Raw genomic sequence first — 19,973 nt, 5'->3', positions numbered from 1 at the left:
CTAAATTGACTGAAGGGAGAAGTCACTTCTCCCAAAATTTTCACCCTAGTGAGAGCCCTGAAATTGCTGAAAAATGGTGTTAATATTTTCCACGATGTGTGTTTAAACGTAACAGACGATGTGTTCAAATGTTTAATTTAATCAATAACAAAGTCAAAAATTAAAAGGGAATGATTTGAGCAAGCATGCATAGCATTTTACCAGTGCAGGGCTTGTGGGCTTGTGCTTATTTTGACATCTGTTGACATTTTAACCACTATATTTGTTATTGTTTATACAAGAATTAGGCCTCAAAAGAAAACTTTTGGTTCGGGTTACCCGACCCTACCTACAAAATAGGTACCAACCCTCCTGTTTCTTATAGTCCATTGGTAATTTTTATGTAATAATAATAATACTTTCAAGTATTTTGCTATGAAGTTAAAAAGCTTTACACACAAGATCACTTTAACACTATTCCTCAATAATGACAATAACTTTCTTTAACATAAGGCCACACCAAATTAATGTTTAGTTCCTCGGATTTTTGCCAAAAAAAATTGGAGCGAGCGAGCGAAAAAAAAATTAAATTTTTTTTTTGTCAGTTTTCATAAAAACCGAAGCGAGCGAAGAGCGAAAAATATATTTTTTCTTTTATTCAATATAAATAAGAAAGATTGTTCAAAATAATTGCCCTTAAACCCATTTTAATGCCATCTTGAACTGAACCTCTAATGGACATCGGGAAAATGTCGGAATACATACTATTTATTCATCCGTGTTTAGTACAAACATTATATGGATAAATCTAATTTCTTATATTATTAAAACATACTTTAATATGACGATCATTCATAATAATAAATAACCCTGCTTTTAGAAAAAAGTTTGAAACGACTTATATAAATCTACCTGTATCAGTTTAACATCATATGCAACTGTATTTAGACATTGATTTTGGATTTGTAAAAAATGATCACTTACACAGGCATCATCAAACATCAGACTCCATATAACATAGACTAAATTTTGTTTTTATTATCACAGGAAATGCAATGACATGTGCTTATTAAAACAAAATGAACAAGGGTATTTTTCAGAGTAATTTTTTTGGTTATTTAGATGTTTTTATGCACCAGCCAATTGTATATGCCCCCCCCTTAAGTCCGGAATAGCGGGGAGTTTTGACTTCCGGTCTCTCAAAACCCGGGTAAAATACCCGACCTGCAGGGACACACTACTGGTAAAATCCCTGCCAAATGGCCCCGCAACCTCGAATACCTATGTGAGGCCCATTCCCGACTATTTTCAATATGAAGACAAAACCACATTCAATAGGCACTGCGGGGCCACCTGAAAGGTGAAAACACAGCCAATTGCCTCTGCTGTCCCCGGTATACCCCTGTAACAAGGGCAAGTGGTGGGCGGGGCAGTGGTTACAATTGACAAGTGCATTACAATCCCGGATTATGCTGCAAATAAAAACAAAATATAAGGTGATAAACTTAGGCTTACTTATGTTGAGGTATATCCAGACCAGTGTTTATATCGCTATTTGTGGAAAGATATTTGTTCAAAACTGTTGTTTTGTCAGAATTTGATCAAAAATGAGCTTGATACATCAATTTGGACCAAATTTAACAATGACTCATGTTCCAGTTAAGTTGACCTGTCCATCTTCAGCATCGTCGTAACCAGGTCAATTTTTGTCTCTTGTATTATGACTTGAATAAAATAGTACTAAGTTGATCATTCCGATTTCCATTCAAAATGAGTCACTAATTACGCAATATAATCGCTACCAGTCTCAGTTACACATGCTTTATTGCATAATGATTGCTTTAAATAAAGATCCTTAAGTGCATGAGACGATCAACAATGACTTCAAGCATGCTCAAAACATATTTATTGTCAAAAATAAGATTTAACTTCGAGCCACATTGTTTATACCGGCAGCCGCCATTTTGATTGAATTTATTGAAACTCATGCTAAACCGATCGATATACAGTATAAAAACACTACGCATCGGTAACTTCCCTTTACAAAAACACGAAAACTAGCGTAGAAAAATTTTACTTGATTATTTTTAGCCTTTTAATAAATTATTACCTGAAAAAAATCTGCTTGGCGATCAAAATGGAGGTGCGGACGCACAAAAAAATAAAAATATTTTTTTTACATTTTCAAAAAAATAGGAGCGGTATTAATCAGCGGAACGAAATATCAATTTGGTGTGGCCTAAAGTCCCCCCAAAAAATATAATAATAATAAAAATACAAATCATACCTACCCTACCTGTCCTTGAAACGGATGTAACCCTAACCAAACCATTTATTTCGGCCTTCTTATAAAGAAACTCAATAATGACTAATAATGCGATAATGGCAAGTCTCTGCAGTGTATGCACTTTCAATAATCAATATTAAGAAGATGTGATGCACTTTCTCAGCAAAAAACTTATAAAAACTACATTTAAGGACAATCTTTCAGACTTCTTGAAGTTATCGAGGCCAGGGGTATTGAGCCTTCTTCACAGAGGCCAAAAATTGGCTTCTTGCTAATTGAAAAAAAAATCCTAATTTTGAGACAATAATTTTGTCTCCAAGCAGTTATAAAATGTACATTTTTTACCAATGTTTGTGCTGATGTTATAGTTTTTTGTCCCTGAATGCCAATCTCCCATTATCTTTAATAACCAAGCTTGAAACGTTAATAGTGCTCAACGCTGTATTCCAAATTTGAAGTGCTTTCACAAAATGAAAAGGCCAGGCCTTATCCCAATTTTCTGTGAAAAAGCTGTGGGAGTTATCTTATAAATGAAAGTATCATATGATCGACTTTTCAATTCATATTTCTGAGAAGTTAAAATATTGGACTATTATCCTATCTATATTAAGGCTAGATACTAGCTGCACTCTCACAGATATACCGTTTATACAACTATTTTATTTTTTGTCTTGGAAAGAGCAAATTTTTGCGTAAATATCTGCAAAACAACGATAAAAGATTGCTGACAAAAGATCAGACCGCAGATTTTCATATTTCCGTCTGTATTTCATTGGGCGACAATATACTAGTAAAAAAATTATACCAGTATTAAGACACCCATATACCAATTATATTAAATATAGACTCACATATACCAATTAACACCCATATGCCTATTATACTGTATATAGACTCACAAATGCCAATAACACCATATATATAGACTCCCATAAACCAATCACACCGTACATAGACAAGCATACATGTATATACCAATTATAACGTATATACACTCACAAATGCCAATTATACATTACAATGTAGATTATATAGAGTCCCATATACCAATTATACCTTATATGGACTCACATAAACAATTTACACCATATATAGACTCACATACAAAATTAGATCATAAATAGACTCGCATATACCAATTATAACATATATAAACTCACATATACCAATTATACCATATATAGACACCCATATACCAATTATACCAGAAAATGACACCCAATGGCCATATACTATAACTAGACCCCATTATACCAATAATAGTGATTAAGGATCGCTGGTACACCAATTATGCCATATATCTGAAACAAATATTCCTGTCAGTTTCAAAATTACTTTGAAACATAAGCTATCACAGTAAGTGAAAAATGCCACTTAAGTGCCATCCAGTTCAATAGATTGTGCAATACGCCTACATGAACATTCAGGAACTATCTTAAACTATCACGCTTAAGCATATGCCTGCCCCCATGATGGTTGACATCAAGTGTGCAGGAGTGATACAGTATGAAACACCGCCAATCATGGGTGATGCACATGTCTCACAGATTGGCACCAAAAAAAGTTTTTTTCTGTAACGAATCTCAGGACAATTATCTAATAAAATGTGTTACGTTTTGATATCATAATTGTAAAAAAAGTACCAAAATGTAAAAAAAAAATTGTGTCGGAGACAGGGTTCGAACCAGTTTCGCCAAAATTGCAGTCCTGCGTCGTATCCACTGAGCTACGACGGCTTACTCTATTGGGGCGACATAATTAATCTATACACCTACCTCGGTAATATCACGTGATAACACCGACTAGCCAATCACGCATAAGGAATTAATTCTACCTGGTAGACATACCCAGTAATCTTTTTTAATGGAAAAATACGAAATTACTGCTAAACTTAAATAAATTGTAAACTATGTGGTACTTCAGTTAGTAAGTTTCAATGCATTGTACACATAGATGCCAAGTTTATGTCAGTTTTCGACAATTTTCTCTTTTTTTCGCTATTTTATCATACATGACAAAGCCCCTTTAATGAACCGAACACAAACAATACATTTGCAAAGTAATTCTATAAAATATATCTCTGTGCATCGCAAAATTATAACCTGGACTCAACCTATTTTCATAGTAATTCAAACTCTATGTGTGACCTTGAGATTTGAGATAGGGCCGTGGGTCTAACACCCGACATATCGCCTTTAAGTACTGAGCATGACATTGTGTGCAAGGAAATTTTAAAATATCTTCATGCATGACAAAAAAACATTACTGACACAACCAACTATACTCTATATGCAAATAATTCAGCATCCCATAGCATTAAAACTTTATGTATGACCTTGAAATTTTATATAGGGTCACGGGTCTTTCACATGACACATCACCTTTATGTACCAAACACTTGTGCCAATTTATTGTAAAATCCCTCAGTGCCAGTTACAGTCCGGGCATGGATACTCTATTTATGTGCATATGATTATGTAGAATTCCATAATGATAAAAATCTAAATGTGACCTTCAACTTTAAAATAGGGTTGTTCGTCTTGCCAGCAACATTGCCTAAAAAAGTTATGTTTGGTAGGCGGGCATAAAAAACTAATAGAAATTGCCTGTAAAACTTGCCAGTAAAAACATGGTGATCCATTATCTGTAAATCAATGCAGTTAAATGTTACAGTAACATTTGCTCATTCTGTGTTTTTTAATGACTCATGTTTAAAAACTTAAATTTTATCATGATGAAGCTTGAATACAGCAATTCCATCAATTATTGTTTAAGCTATTTCGATTCTTATGAGGTCTGTTTGTGAGTGTTTCTCTTGTTCAGTGCAGTTTGGGCTTTTTCCTTGCACCTCTAAACTCAACTTAACAGGGTTTATATTTGATCTTTGGACTATTTGGTTTGTCCGTATAGTTTTTAATGTATTATTAAACCATTTTTCCTTGATAAGTTAAAAAAAAATATGATCAAATATGTTGTTTTATTTGTTGCAAAACGGACAGGGCATATTGCAACATGTTTTTTGGCATTATGTTTGCAGCATTAGTATTTTAGTAAGATGTCCTTGTTTTAAACTGTCTACGCAACTATAAATCAAGCCTGTGTATGGTTTAAGTAATTTTGTATGGCTTTAAACAGAAACATTTTATTCCAGTTTGAAAAATATCTTTAATGTCATTGCTTTAAGTTCAGGAAAGATTTGTAAACACACTGATGCATGTGAATGTGAACTCCTTTTAAAGCCAGTTTTGGGAAGGGGTTCTTTTTAAATAACAGACATTACAGTTTTGGGAAATGGTTCTTTTTAAATAGCAGACATTACAGTGACATCAATTTTGACAGCAGCACTGACAGTGGCAACAAATATGACAGCAACACAAAGAAAGATGACAGGAGCATCGACAGACATGACTAGAATATTGACAGACATAGCTGTGACCTTGAAATTCAACAATATAAGCAGCAGTGGACATGAATAACATTAAATATCGAAACAGGAACATCAAGAGACATTGCAGCGACATCAATAACAACAACAGGACAATTATCTGCCTGACCAATGGGAACAGTGGTAAGAATATCAAAAACTAAAGCTTTGCTCAACTTTTCCATGGTTCAATGAAAGGTATGAAAAAAGAACCATTCATGTTGCAATGGCTGATGAATCTATATACATACTTTCCATGCATGGAACTAATGTATATGCAAGAACATATCCTGGTAATATGGCTTGTTTTTATGATCTTTTATAGGCGTACAATATGCTTTTAAATAACAGGATCCAAAATGGAATGAATGGTCTCAAATGGCGACTAATCAATATGTACGTACAGGATTTGCCATACAAAAAATTATCAAAAAATCTGTCTACATACGTTTATGCACCAGTCAATTGTAACCACGCCCCCCAGGTTCAGGGGTATAGCGGGGAAAGCCAGGGAAATGGGCTGTGTTTTTACCTTCCAGGTGGCCCCACAGTGCCAGGTAAATGTGGTGATTTTGTCTTCTTGCCAAAAAGCAATGAATGGGTCTTACCTAGGGTCCCTGGGGTGCGGAGGCATTTGGCAGGGATCCGACCAGCAGTTCGCTCTGCAGGGCTTGGATTTTACCCGGGTTTGGCTGGACCGAAAGTCAAAGTCCCCGCTATTCCCCAGACCTTGGGGGCTGTGGTTATAACTGACCGCTGCATTACAGGCCAAAACAAATGCCTGCTTCTCATAAGCCCTCTTTTTTCCAAATACAATTACTAAACTTAACCAATATAAAAAAGCTGAAAACCTCACTTACGGACTGGACAATGAAAGGCAATGAATGGTTTTTACAGGCACTCTTTTAAACTAGGATTTAAAATGCAAATGCATTATCACTAAGTAATATATTTGCCTGATGGAATAACGAAGGCTTTTTTCGTGACAAATTGTTGCATATGAGCTGACAACAGAGCGCTTGGTGGACTGTTATTAGAACATTACATGTGAACTCAATTTTAACAATAAGTACCTGCGGTTGTGTTGTGAGCAGCTGTCGTTGCAGACTGTCTTTCTCCTTCTCAACCTCCTCGAGCCGTGACTGCATCACGATCTGCTGCTCCTGGCCATCACGTAGTGCCTCCATCAACTTGTCTCGCTCGTCGAGCATGTTGACCATCAACTGCTCGTAGTTTGCATCGTCCCCAGACTCCTGCGACTCGCGATCTGTGGAGCCATCCTCCGAGATCGTCGGCATCACGTCGCATATCATTTTTGGCGTTTATGGAACGTGATCCTAACAGAGTTTAATCAAGATTAAATCAGATTTTTAATTCGGATGCTGACTAAGTGGTTAATATTGTCTGATTTTCTCAGTTTTTGGGATAAACCAATAAATGAGCAAGAAGATACGGGTTCAACATATAATTCCAGTTAATATCTTTCTTCTTCGCTTCATATCGGAAAGAAAATACCTAAAATTAACAGGCTTCATTCAAAAAAGTTAGTTGACCATCCCGGTTAATAATTTGCATCTTGGCAGCCATTTTCTTCCGAAGTGTGTCATACCCACAATGCATCTACTAAGCGGAATAACTCAATTGTAAAAGCAAACTCCATGCAGCGGTTATTTCCCATTCAAATATTTTTAAATTCTTTCCAATCCGTCAGCGAAGCTTTTTCCCTCTCTAAATAAAATACTCTGACTTGCCCATCCCCCACCCACGCACCGCAATACACTAAAAAAACACGCACATATAACATTTTTCTCGTTTTTTTTGTATATTGATGCTAAGTACAGTAAAAATATTTCATTTTTAAAAATCCACATAGCATGTACTTTGACAGAAACGTTATCAGTTTCACATTCTGAACACTCCGAACGCGAGTCCGTTGTTGCTAGACATCGATATTGCGGTAATGACAATTGCTTGGGACAACACTTTTTATTTATTTTAGAAAACAGTGTTATTTAGTTTATTAAGCATGTCTTGCTTCAGTCTGGGAGTAGGCATGTTATTTGTCCCAGCTTGAGTGAAATATAAGATATTTTTTTATTAATCAGACAAAAAAAAATTCGTTTAGGAGCATCTTTGTGCAATTCTGCAAATTCAAGCACGCTTTAAACAATGGGGCATACGTTTTGTTATGATTTTATGAAGGTGGCAAGTGCAAACCAATTTTTATCAGGCCTAAGCCAAATATAAGAGATTTAATTATTGTATTTAAAATGGCTCAAGTTATACGGAAGGTCAGAAAATTGTAGATCAAATGAAAATACGCCGTATCATTTAGTAGCAAATGTTATGGGAAAAGAAAATCTCCTTAAATATAGAATTACCCGTATAGCTCTCTCATTCCTTTTTTTCTGCCTCCTTCCCTCACCTTCCATTCTGGGCTTTATTGCCATTATCGCATTCCGTTATCCATCCATCCATCCATCCATCCATCCATCCTCCCTCCATCCATCCATCCATCCATCCATCCATCCATCCATCCATCCATCCATCCATCTTCCTGTACTGTCGAACACTTTACAGGGACGTAGACATTTTTGTGCGCGTCAAGCCACAAAGATTGTTAGTAGAAGTTAAAAGAATTCCGGCCAAAATACAAATATAAAGGGAAGGGAAAACATCCTATCTTATCAAAATGACTCAAGCCATTTTGTGTCCCTTTCTCGCCCCTTCTCCCTCCTCATTTTCCCAACAGTCTGGCTACGGAAACTATTAATTTATCAAATTCACGCGCGTTGTAAACTTCTGATGACGGGCCTCAAAGATAATCACACTGCGCATGCTAAGAATAGGACGTGTCTTTTGATTGGCTAAAATGGTCACTTCCTGGAAACAGCTTCACTAGCAACAGTGCTGGAAGTGAAAACAATCACAATCTAATTTTAAGCGATCATATGTTTTAAAGAAAGATGGTTTACAACCGTGAATTTCACTCAGGGAAATACCAAAATTATTTGTAAGTAGTCCGTTTACTGTTCTGCATGTACGAGAAGGTAAAGAAAGCGCAAATATGCCAGTAACTTTGGAATATTCTAAAATAATAAAAAAATCACGAGGGAAGTGAGCTCAAATGATGACCTTATCGTACTGTCCATGCCATTTGCAGTAAACATAACAAATAATATAAAGAAAATTGAAACACAAATATTAAAACATACAATAAAATATAATATAAATAATATACATATAATATGTTGTTTTGTCTTAAAAAAGGGCTCACAAATGGCCTTTTAAGGCTCATATCACATAGCAAAAAGGGAATTTACGTTCAAACGTACTGAACATTATTGTTGCTATACATGGTTTTTGATTGGTTGGTGAATCATTGGTTTTAAGGTTAAAACACACTCATTATACACATTGTTCTAATATTGTATATTAAAGTACTTGAAAATATGTTACCAACATTTGTCACAACATGCTTAATTCTAAAACACAGCCAGGGTGAATATTTAAATGCTGCAAAATAGTCAATGCATTTGTGGACTAAGAGTTGGTATCACGACTTAAGTTTAGTGTGTATAAACCTAATATGATTTTTATGCTTTGACTAATACTATTCCTGGTATTGAACTGAGTCCTTGTCTTCTGTTGAGAGCACTAGGTTTGCATTGATTATTTTGCTTGCGCTGCTGATATCGCTATTTTCAATATTTAAAGTACATGGGCAGTAGTGATGCTTTTTTGAAAAAAAGTAACATCGTGCTGATCGGCTTACTTCTTATAGTTCTGCCACTTCTACTGCTGCAGCTGCTGCTACTGCTAAGTACTACTACTTTGAAGTACAATTTTAGTTGAACCTTTTCGATTCTACGACAACGTGTATTGCGGTTGCTACAAAAAATCTGAGCTTTCATTTTCACCGCTACAACAATTCCCGTAAACAACAAAAACAGCAGCAGCAACAACAACAACAATAATAATGATAATAAAATAATAATTCTGCTGAGCACTACTATTATATGGTACTATTTTGTGAATAAAATTTCAATAAGCATATAATATTTACGTGTGCTAGTAATTAATGTTCATGTCATTTCTATTTCTCACTATTTTTTATTTGACATAAAATGTGTACCTGGTAATATTCTCTTTTTAAAGAGTTTGAAGGCTTTTAAAGGAAATGGTATTTAAGATAAATACGATAAACTTCTTTCTGTTACATAAACTCATATTTATGTAAGTCATATTTCTCAATGAAATCAGATACTTGAATCAGTTACGCTTAAGAATTTTTGAGAAATTTGGGCTGGAGTATTATGTTCAGTCTTTTTCTCAGGAATTGATATAGAAAAGTCATCTTGAACAATTTACGAGTGCGTCAATGAATTATTCCGTAATTGATTGAAAACATCAATCAATCAAACGAACAAGCAAACTTATCAATACACAAAACAGCCAAATAATATTCAAAGAATTAAATGATTCAATTCAAATTTTGGCGGTTTTGAAACTTATGAACCAAGCGAAGGGCCTCCACATTTGCGCATGCCGGTACAGTGTAAGACTGGCCGTGATTGGTCAAGTGAAGACAATTCAATGTAGTCTTGGATTTCATTGGTTAGGACATACCATGTGACTCTGTTTATAGCAACCGCGTTGTGGTTACATTGTGTTACACGCACGACTTTTGAGCTGTTAAATATTTGCTTCGCTTCGCGAAAAAAACATGGTCTACAGAGAAATGAATGTGTACAAGTCCGGCGGAAAGTTTTTGTTAGTACATTTTCAATTCTTTTTTGTTTGATTTACAGAAGTTATATGAAAAAATACGTTTTTCTTCGGCTGTCACATGTTTTCGCGTCACATCGAGATCGCCAATTACTATCATTTCAATCAATAGTGATCCTTTTCACATTTTTGATTTTTTTTTTGTATATATTATAAAAACAGAATCTTCATAGTTCTACCTTGACAAATAGAAAAAAAATATATCATAGAAATCTAATTATACATGTATGATTACACCAAAATAAAACTAAATATAGATTCATGAGTCATGATTATGAGGAATGGCCATTACAATGTCTTACGAAAATAAGTTATAACGTAGGTCCGGTATAATTTGAAGGTAAATCTATATTCAAGGTTGCATTAAGAGTGTTTAGTTTAATAATTTAGACATATAGTATTATATTCCCGAATAGTCACTAGTGTACATCCATACATTGCTATGATCCATTGCAGGTACAAATTACTAACCATTTCATAGAAATACCTACTGTATAACAATATAATACAAGTACACTACAGTACTGGTTTATTTGCAATTAAAGGCTTTTTGCCCAAAATACACAGGTCAGTCACTAGGGGGATTTAGGGGGGAAGGGGTGGGGCGCACCCTACCCCTCCCCGCCTTAAATCATTCAAGATTACTTTTTTATGTCAATATCAGGGGAAAAGGTAATAAAATATAATTTCAGACTTAAAAATGTCCCCAAACCCTCCTGCCAGCATTTACAATCATATAAATTTAGGTTATGAGGGAGGGGCGGGTTGTGCCCCTGAGAGACACCCCTTTTACGTCAATTCCTGAATCTGCTCCCATGAGCCAAACAATATTAGTTTTAATCTCGAAAGTGTTGCCATATTGACGATTTATTGTAATTGAAAATCAGTACTGTTTACTAGTGTTTGTCATGGTTGCTTGCTTTTTGTGGAATACGAATCCAGATAACAATACACTAGCGGATCCAGGGAGCGCATCCAGGTGGCGCATCTAGTGCGCGCACCCTGAAAATGTTCTACTTTACTTTGAATTTCAATATTCCCGGTAGGAGAAAAATAGTAATCAAATACAACCAAAAAGCTCCATTTCGGACAATGAATTATTAAATTTTCTTGTGGGGGTACTCGCCCCCACCCTTACTTTCAACGAAATAAATTTCGTTTTTGAGCGAGTGTCACAAGTCAAAAGGTTACGCCCCTCAGTTACACCCCTTCTAACATCAACCCTGTATCCAACACTGCCGAATAAGCCAAAATGACATGGGATACGACATTTTAAAAGAGGTTTCGGTGACAACCCTTATGATAGTAAAATACAATTTTAATATGAACAGAAATTAAATTAAACAAAATGATTGTGATAACCCATGGATGCGTCACTATGAATAGAAGGAGTAAATGAAATATTTGAAATGGTTTGGGGTATACTAATATTACTTTGTGCATATGTTCTTTGTGTTGAATATGTATACATATATATCCAGGTATAGATCTTATAACATAAACATAGATGGAAATGCAATAAAAATAAAACTTTTTTTATTTTTTAATTCAAAACTTGGCGGCTCTGAAACTTATAACACAAAAGACGGGCCTCCGTAAGTTTGCGCATGACAACACAATGTAAGACTGATACTGGTTGGTCATGTCAAGACAAATCAAATGTAAAATTGATTGTGATTGGCTGAGACATATCATGTGACTTTGTTTATAGCAACTGCGTGTGGTTACACTGTATTACAGTCACGATATTTGATTTGTTTTGCTAAAAAATCATGGTTTACGAAGAAATGAATGTGTACAAATCAGGCGGAAAGTATTTGTTAGTATTTTTATCATCACATTTGTGTATGAATTACAGAATTAAGCAGGAAAGTGTGGGGGTTTATTTCTGTCACATGTTTTTGCGAAACCATAGTCTAAAATAATTTACGTTCAAAACGGGATTTTTCTATATATTTTTTTAATTATCCGTCAACGTATGCAATTGTTTGTACTTATTGAGTCCTATTACTCAGTACTATTATTCTCATTTAAAATATGATAGCGCTCGTTTTAAGTATGTAACTCACCAAACACTGATCAGGGCATACTTTTATCATAAACACAAACATGAGTTAAAACTGAGCAAAATAGTGTGTATGCATACTACACTATTATGAGAGATAGTCAAATGTTAATAGAATTATTTTGTTCGCATGTCGCTGTACAGTACTGTATAGAGATGAAATAAATGCACAATATGCAGTTGTTGTTGGTATCAGATATCTTTCGGAAATGAGAACACAGTCAATATATGCTTTTAAGACTAATATTGTATCAACTAACACTTTATGTAGATGATTTTATAATAAAAGATGTAATAAAACAATGGTAAGATATAAATATAATGCGATTTAAACTTATTAATTTCAGCCCCAGAGTGAGACTGAGCTATGGCACCAGACCATACCAGCAGAGATCTCAGCCCTTTAGGTCTGGCACTGCCTACAGGCCCAACCCATACAAATGGGTTAACCCAAAGTCTGATTCAGATCATCCTATTGCACAACCAAGGATACCTGTGTCTAGACTCAGGTCTGTAGATACAGCCAGTCCTAAATGGGGGGACAGATCTAGAGATGTGGCGGAGTCAAGATGGCACACAAGGCCATCTAAATCCAGGTCAAGGTCACTTAGCACAGGCAGCCATAGGTACATATCTGTGGAGAGGAGCTCCAGATCCAGGATCTTCACAACCAACAAAAGATCAAGGTCACCATATGCTAGGAGCTCCAGCTCTTCTGCCTCCACTGTGAACAACAGCTCTTTTGGGAAGAGGTTGAATTCACCATCTGTTGGTAGCTATGCCTCTTATGCCTCTCATCCTTCCAAGAGGAGGGCCACTAAGAGATCTAGGTCTCCTTCATGCAGAAGTGAGAGACCATATGCCAATGTGAGTGAGATGTCTCCTGCATGGGTCCTCAGATCTCCATCCCCTGAGTTTATTGTACTGGATGAGTACAGTAGTGAAGAGGAGGAGATGCCACAGGCTGTCGACACACCAGAGCTTCTTGGCACACTGTAAGTAATTAACCTGGTTAGTTTCAAGTGCTAGACTTTGTATCTTAGTCTTCAGTTTTTATTTTGACTGTTATTATTATGATATGTTAAACATTATAGCTGATAGATTATAAGTATCTGACACCAGAATTTAACATTAACATTTTGTTGTTTTTTACAACTTTTCATACATCTTCATTTTTATTCTGTCTTTTGTCTTGTCTTCCCCTTAATAAAGATCTTCAATTAGAATATTCTCTGTAAATTAACTTCTAGCAATGGAGATGACATGAGAAAACAGATAGAAACCTGGAAGGCAGAGAAAGATGAAGACTTTGTTATCCCTAGGAACAAGGGAAACAAAGCCAAAGGTGCAACTCAAACTTCTCCCACCACTCTCTTAGTTTTGACTTTTTTCCTCCTTTAAACTACAAGTACTTCCATTTTTTAATAATATAACCACATGATATAAAGTTCTTAAGCAACACTTTTTTATTTATTTTCAGTGATGACCTTTTGCATCCCAGTCATGACTGTTGCCAAGAAACCTTTCAAGCCAGCCCATGAGGCCCTTCCTGTTTCTAATCCAAAGTCCTCTAAGCCTGAAGAGACTCATGAGCCTGCTGATTTGCCAGAGCTCTGGGGATACCAGTAAGTACATGTATATACAAATGACTGACATGTTTTAAATCCAAATAAACTATTATTGATTAGGGGGCCAGTTCTTTAAAAGACAAGGTCACAGTAAATATAAATATGACACATTCAGTGCTTATAAACATCTCTTGTGTTTTAAGAGTTGCTAAATCTTGTCATCAATTATGTAAAATACTGTCAATCCATTAAACACATTTAAAGTTCAATGCTTTTTTTGTGGTTCTACTCTTTTCTGTATAATAGAATGGAATAAATTTATAAACATTAGTTAGAAAGTTAATAAACTTATATTGACAACACAGTATAGAGGTAATTTACATGTACCTTTAACTTATCTTCAAATTAATGGAAATATTCAACCAAATAATTAGTGATTATATATCATATTGAAGGTTGGTTAAAACACAATTTGAACACGCATGTAATTTCTTTTTGTATGTTACTTGTAATGCACATGTAGGAATCACAATAATGGAGTTTTAACTTATACAAATAGTAATATATTAGTATGTTTCAGGATCAGAGGTTTTTAAAAAGAAAATTAATTCAAATGAACACCAAGAGAAAACCAACAAAGCAAACTTTTTGTCTAATTTCAGTATGAGTACTTCCATGGAGCGTGAGATGGCTGAGTGGAAACTAGAGGCCCTGACAGACTTCATTGTCTCCTCAAAGAGGGCAGGAAAAGGAGCAGGTGAGTTAAATTATCAATTATCAATAGGTTCTCTTTTTATGTTAGGGCCTCCATTGAAAATCAGATGATTCGGTGGGATCTGGAGGCTATCGAAGACTGTCTCCCAACAGAAGGCAAGAAAAGGAGTAGGTTGGTGAAAAAGATTAATCGGTTCTCAATTAATAATAAATGCAAGGGCCTCAATTGTGTGTCAGATGGCTCAGTGGAAACATGAGGCTTTGGAAGACTTTATTGTCTCCCCACAGAAGGCAGGAAAAGGAGCAGGTTAGTGAAATAATCAACATTTTCTCAATAAATATTTGATGTAAGAGCCTCCAGTGAGTGTCCGATTACTCATTTGGAACTGGAGGCCCTGGAAGACTTTATGAGTGAAGCCATATATATTGTAATAGAAGAGCTACTATGGAGCATCAGATTGGAGCTGCTGTTACTGAAGACTTCATTGTCACCTCACAGAGGTGGAGCAAAATGTGTTATAGCTAGTCACAGGCCCTCCATGGAGTGTCATATTGCTTAGTGGGAACTTGAAGCCCTTAGTACATTATTGTATCCTCACAGAACAAAGGGGCAGTTGAATGTTCTATTACTTATAACTTGTCAAGATTATTAGCAGAATAGGCACTAGATTTACAAATTTTCTGAAAATAGCATTAAAATATATATGTCCTTATACCAATTTGTTCCTCATATTATTGAGTATTTAATCAATACATATTCATGCAAATGAAGCATTTTAATGGATAAAGGACAGTACTTAATACATGTGTCCTTATTAACATTCTAAAATGAGGCTGTTTCTTTGTGTAAAATGGAATATTTCATCAATGTTTTAGGTCAATCCAAGGCATCTTTTGTTAGCAAGAAGCCTGTCAGTTGTCCAGTGATGAAACAGTCCCAATTGGAGCCTCAACCAGACGTCTTGGCCTCTGTTGCTAGCAGGAAGCGCCCCCTGAAGGAGAGTGAGGCCCTGACTGGGGGCCCTCCTTCCAAGATCCATATCAACAGGAACCACCCGAGGTTCCAACACATGTTCCATTGGTAGAGAGGCTGGTAACATTGTGGTTTAGTTTAGTTTAAATAGTTCAGGGCAGTGTAGCATCAGTGATGTAAAGTAGTGTAGTGTAGCATCAGTGATGTAAAGTAGTGAAGTGTAGCATCAGTGATGTTAAGTAGTGTAGTGTAGCATCAGTGATGTAAAGTAGTGAAGTGTAGCATCAGTGATGTTAAGTAGTGTATTGTAGCATCAGTGATGTACAGTAGTGAAGTGTAGCATCAGTGATTTACAGTAGTGAAGTGTAGCATCAGTGATGTAATGTAGTGTAGTGTAGCATCAGTGATGTAAAGTAGTGTAGTGTAGCATCAGTGATGTAAAGTAGTGACGTGTAGCATCAGTGATGTAAAGTAGTGAAGTGTAGCATCAGTGATGTACAGTAGTGAAGTGTAGCATCAGTGATGTACAGTAGTGTAGTGTAGCATCAGCGATGTAAAGTAGTGCAGTGTAGCATCAGAGATTTACAGTAGTGTAGTGAAGCATCAGTGATGTAAAGTAGTGAAGTGTAGCATCAGTGATGTACAGTAGTGAAGTGTAGCATCAGTGATGTACAGTAGTGTAGTGTAGCATCAGTGATGTAAAGTAGTGAAGTGAAGCATCAGTGATGTACAGTAGTGAAGTGTAGCATCAGTGATGTACATTAGTGAAGTGTAGCATCAGTGATGTACAGTAGTAAAGTGTAGCATCAGTGATGTACAGTAGTGAAGTGTAGCATCAGTAATGTAGTGTAGTGTTGCATTGCTGATGTAATGTAGTGTACTGCAGTATAATTTAGTGTTGGGTAGAATCAGTGGTGTAATGTAGTGTAGCATTGCTGAAGTAGTGTTGTGTAGTGTAACATTGCTGAAGTAGTGTAATGTAGTGTAGCATTGCTAGTGTAGTGTAGTGTAGCATTATTGATGTAGTGTAGTGTAGCATCACTGATGTAGTGTAGTGTAGTGTAGTGTAGTCTGGCGGACTTAAGTGTGGTGTAGCATTATTGATGTAGTGTAGTGTAGCATCACCGATGTAGTGTAGTGTAGTGTAGTTTGGTGGACTTAAGTGTGGTGTAGCATTATTGATGTAGTGTAATGTTGCATTGCTGTTGTTGTGAGTGTTGTGTAATTTACTGAAGTGGAGTTTAGTGTTGTGTACTTTACTGGTGTAGTGTAATATCTTGTAAATGAGTGTAATGTAATATGATTAAGTAGTGTACTATAGAGAAAAAAAAGAAAAAAGGAGCATTATAAGCTTCACCCAAAAAAATATAAAACAGAAAAATACAAAAAAAGTATTGTAGCATGTTCATCTGTCAACAGCCAAAATAAATCAATGCAAATAGAATAATACTAAATTTAACATGTGCAATAAAGGTTTATGCAATATATTTCTTTATTTTAATGCATTATTCTATTGACTTAAATTATCAAAACAAAAAATAGCATATGAATTGTGTACAATTCAATAAATATAAGCCTTAATAAATGTTTTAGTTTTATTAATAGCTACGTGGCCACAAATTCCAAGTTAAAAAAGCTCCAAAATATCACTATTATTTTATCATCAGTACATAAATCTTATGGGGTTTTTTATTTTGATTATTTAAGAAAATTGAGTTAAACATGATAATGCATTAACATTAAAAGAAATAATTTGAATCAACCTATGTAGTGCCCCTTTAAAGGTGAACAGATATATACCATTTTTACAACTTTTTTATTTTTTGTTGTGGAAAGAGCAAATTTTTGCGTAAATATCTGCAAACCAATGATATAAGATTGCTGACAAAAGATCAGATTGCAGATTTTCTTATTTCCGTTCGAAAATTAATGTTTTATGGCTTAAACCGTTACTAACGGTTTAAGAAAAATGCATAAAACATCAATTTTTGAACTTTAATATAAAAATCTGCGATCTAATTTTTTGTCAGTAGTCTTTTATAACTGGTGTCCATGGATTTCCGCAAAAATTTGGCTCTTCCAAGACAAAAAATAGAAAAGTTGTCAAAATGTTTAATCTGTGAGAGTGCAGCTTTAAGGGACATACGGTATAAATTGATAAAAATTCATGCATATTTTTTTTTGATAAGCTTTGAAATTTGCGATGAATTATTTGTATCAGCTTTATTGGCTGATTTATGACATCTTTTTATCAAGGTTTATTAACATTTACACAAACTGTTTACAGATGAACTTTTATTGTTTTATTATGAAATATGTCATGCTATTTTTATTTACCTTCACCATGGACCTTTAAACCATGATTTATAGGTTCGCACCTTCATTATAAGATTGAGAAAATTATTGTCATCAAATACATTTGTACTTGAACAGTATGAACTTTATGATCTAGTGTTCAGTATGATAATGCATATTATAATTGCATAGATATTAATTCTTTTGGCTGGGGCTTTACACACAAAAACAACATCCTTATTTTCTATTTTTTTTGTTTATTCAAAGAAAGATAAAATACCTTCTAACACTAATTGTTCCCTAACTTTCTATATATCCCTCTCTGTTCTTGTAAAGCCTCTTAATGCTGCCAAGCTTGCAGACAGACAGCTGGACAGACAGGTCTCCTGTGATGAACACAGCTGTAGGTGAGCTTGAAGGTCCCAAGTCCTTGAAAAAGCAGAGGGAGAGGTAACTTGTATAGATGATTTTGAAGGTCCCGAGCCCTTGGTAATGCAGAGGTAACTTGTATAACTCCGCCTGAAGATCCCAAGCCCTTGAACAGCCAGGTAACTTCTATAGGTAAGCTTGAAGGTCCCAAACCCTTAAAAAGCAAAGGGAGAGGTTACTTGTATAGATGAGCTTGAAGGTCCTAACTTGAACAGGCAGAAGGAGTGGTAACTTGTATTAGTGCATTTGGAAAGTTTCAAGCCCTTGAGAAAGGAGAGGGAGAGGTAACTTGTAGGAGTGAGTTTGAAGGCTCCAAGCCCTTGAAATGGCGGAGTGAGTGGTAGCGTGTATGAGTGAGTTTGGAAGGTTCCAAGCCCTTGAGAAAGCAGAGGGAGAGGTAACTTGTATAGATGAGTTTGAAGGTCCCGGGCCCTCAATTGGTAATGCGGAGGGAGAGTTAACTTGTAATACTCCGCCTGAAGATCCCAAGCCCTTGAACAGGCAAAGGTAAATTCTATAGGTAAGCTTGAAGGTCCCAAACCCTTAAAAAGCAAAGGGAGAGGTTACTTGTATAGATGAGCTTGAAGGTCCTAACCCATTGAACAGGCAGAAGGAGTGGGAACTTGTATTAGTGAGCTTGGAAGGTTCCAAGCCCTTGAAAAAGCAATGGAAGGGGTAACTTGTATATATGAGATTGAAGGTCCCAAGCCCTTGGAAAAGTAGAGGGAGACTCAGAGGTTACTTGTTAAGATGACCTTGAAGGTCCCAAGCCCTTAAAAGGCAGAGAGAGAGGGGTAACTTGTATAGATGTGGTTGAAGGTCCCAAGCCCTTGAACAGGCAGAGGAAGAGGTTACTTGTATAGAGGATCTTGAAGATCCCAAACCCTTGAACACTCAGAAGGAGTGGTAACTTGTAGGAGTGCGTTTTGAAGGTTCCCAAGACTTTGAACAGGCAGAAGGAGAGGTAACTTGTATGAGTGAATTTGAAGGTCCCAAGCCCTTGAAAAAGCAGAGTGAGAGGTAACTTGTATGAGTGAGCTTGAAGGTCCCAAGCCCTTGAAAAAGCAATGGAAGGGGTAACTTTTATAGATGAGATTGAAGGTCCCAAGCCCTTGGAAAAGTAGAGAGAGACTCAGAGGTTACTTGTTAAGATGACCTTGACGGTCCCAAACCCTTGAACACGCAGAAGGAGTGGCAACTTGTATGAGTGTGTTTTGAAGGTTCCAAGCGCTTGAAAAGCAGAAGCAGTGGTAACTTGAAGGATCCCAAGACTTTGAACAGGCAGAAGGAGTGGCAACTTGTATGAGTTTGTTTTGAAGGTTCCACGCGCTTGAAAAGCAGAAAGAGAGGTAACTTGAAGGATCCCAAGACTTTGAACAGACAGAAGGAGTGGCAACTTGTATGAGTGCGTTTTGAATGTTCCAAGCACTTGAAAAGCAGAAAGAGAGGTA

At 35.9% G+C, this 19,973-nt stretch overlaps 1 protein-coding gene across 3 annotated transcripts in view; it reads right to left on the bottom strand.

Moving 5' to 3' along the window:
* The window catches only part of LOC128230549 (liprin-alpha-1-like), a 53,277-nt gene extending 46,003 nt beyond the window's left edge, over positions 1-7,274 (bottom strand). For all 3 annotated transcript variants that reach the window (XM_052942928.1, XM_052942929.1, XM_052942930.1), the window contains exon 1: positions 6,764-7,274. In XM_052942928.1, the coding sequence (XP_052798888.1) occupies positions 6,764-7,003 (240 nt within the window). In that variant the 5' untranslated portion in view covers positions 7,004-7,274. The remainder of the gene's footprint in view (positions 1-6,763) is intronic.
* Positions 7,275-19,973: the final 12,699 nt, after the last annotated feature.

The sequence above is a fragment of the Mya arenaria genome, chromosome 4 (assembly GCF_026914265.1).
Source record: "Mya arenaria isolate MELC-2E11 chromosome 4, ASM2691426v1".
Taxonomy (NCBI): domain Eukaryota; kingdom Metazoa; phylum Mollusca; class Bivalvia; order Myida; family Myidae; genus Mya; species Mya arenaria.
Note: the sequence above shows the minus strand (reverse complement) of the source record. Positions and strands in the feature narration are given on the sequence as shown.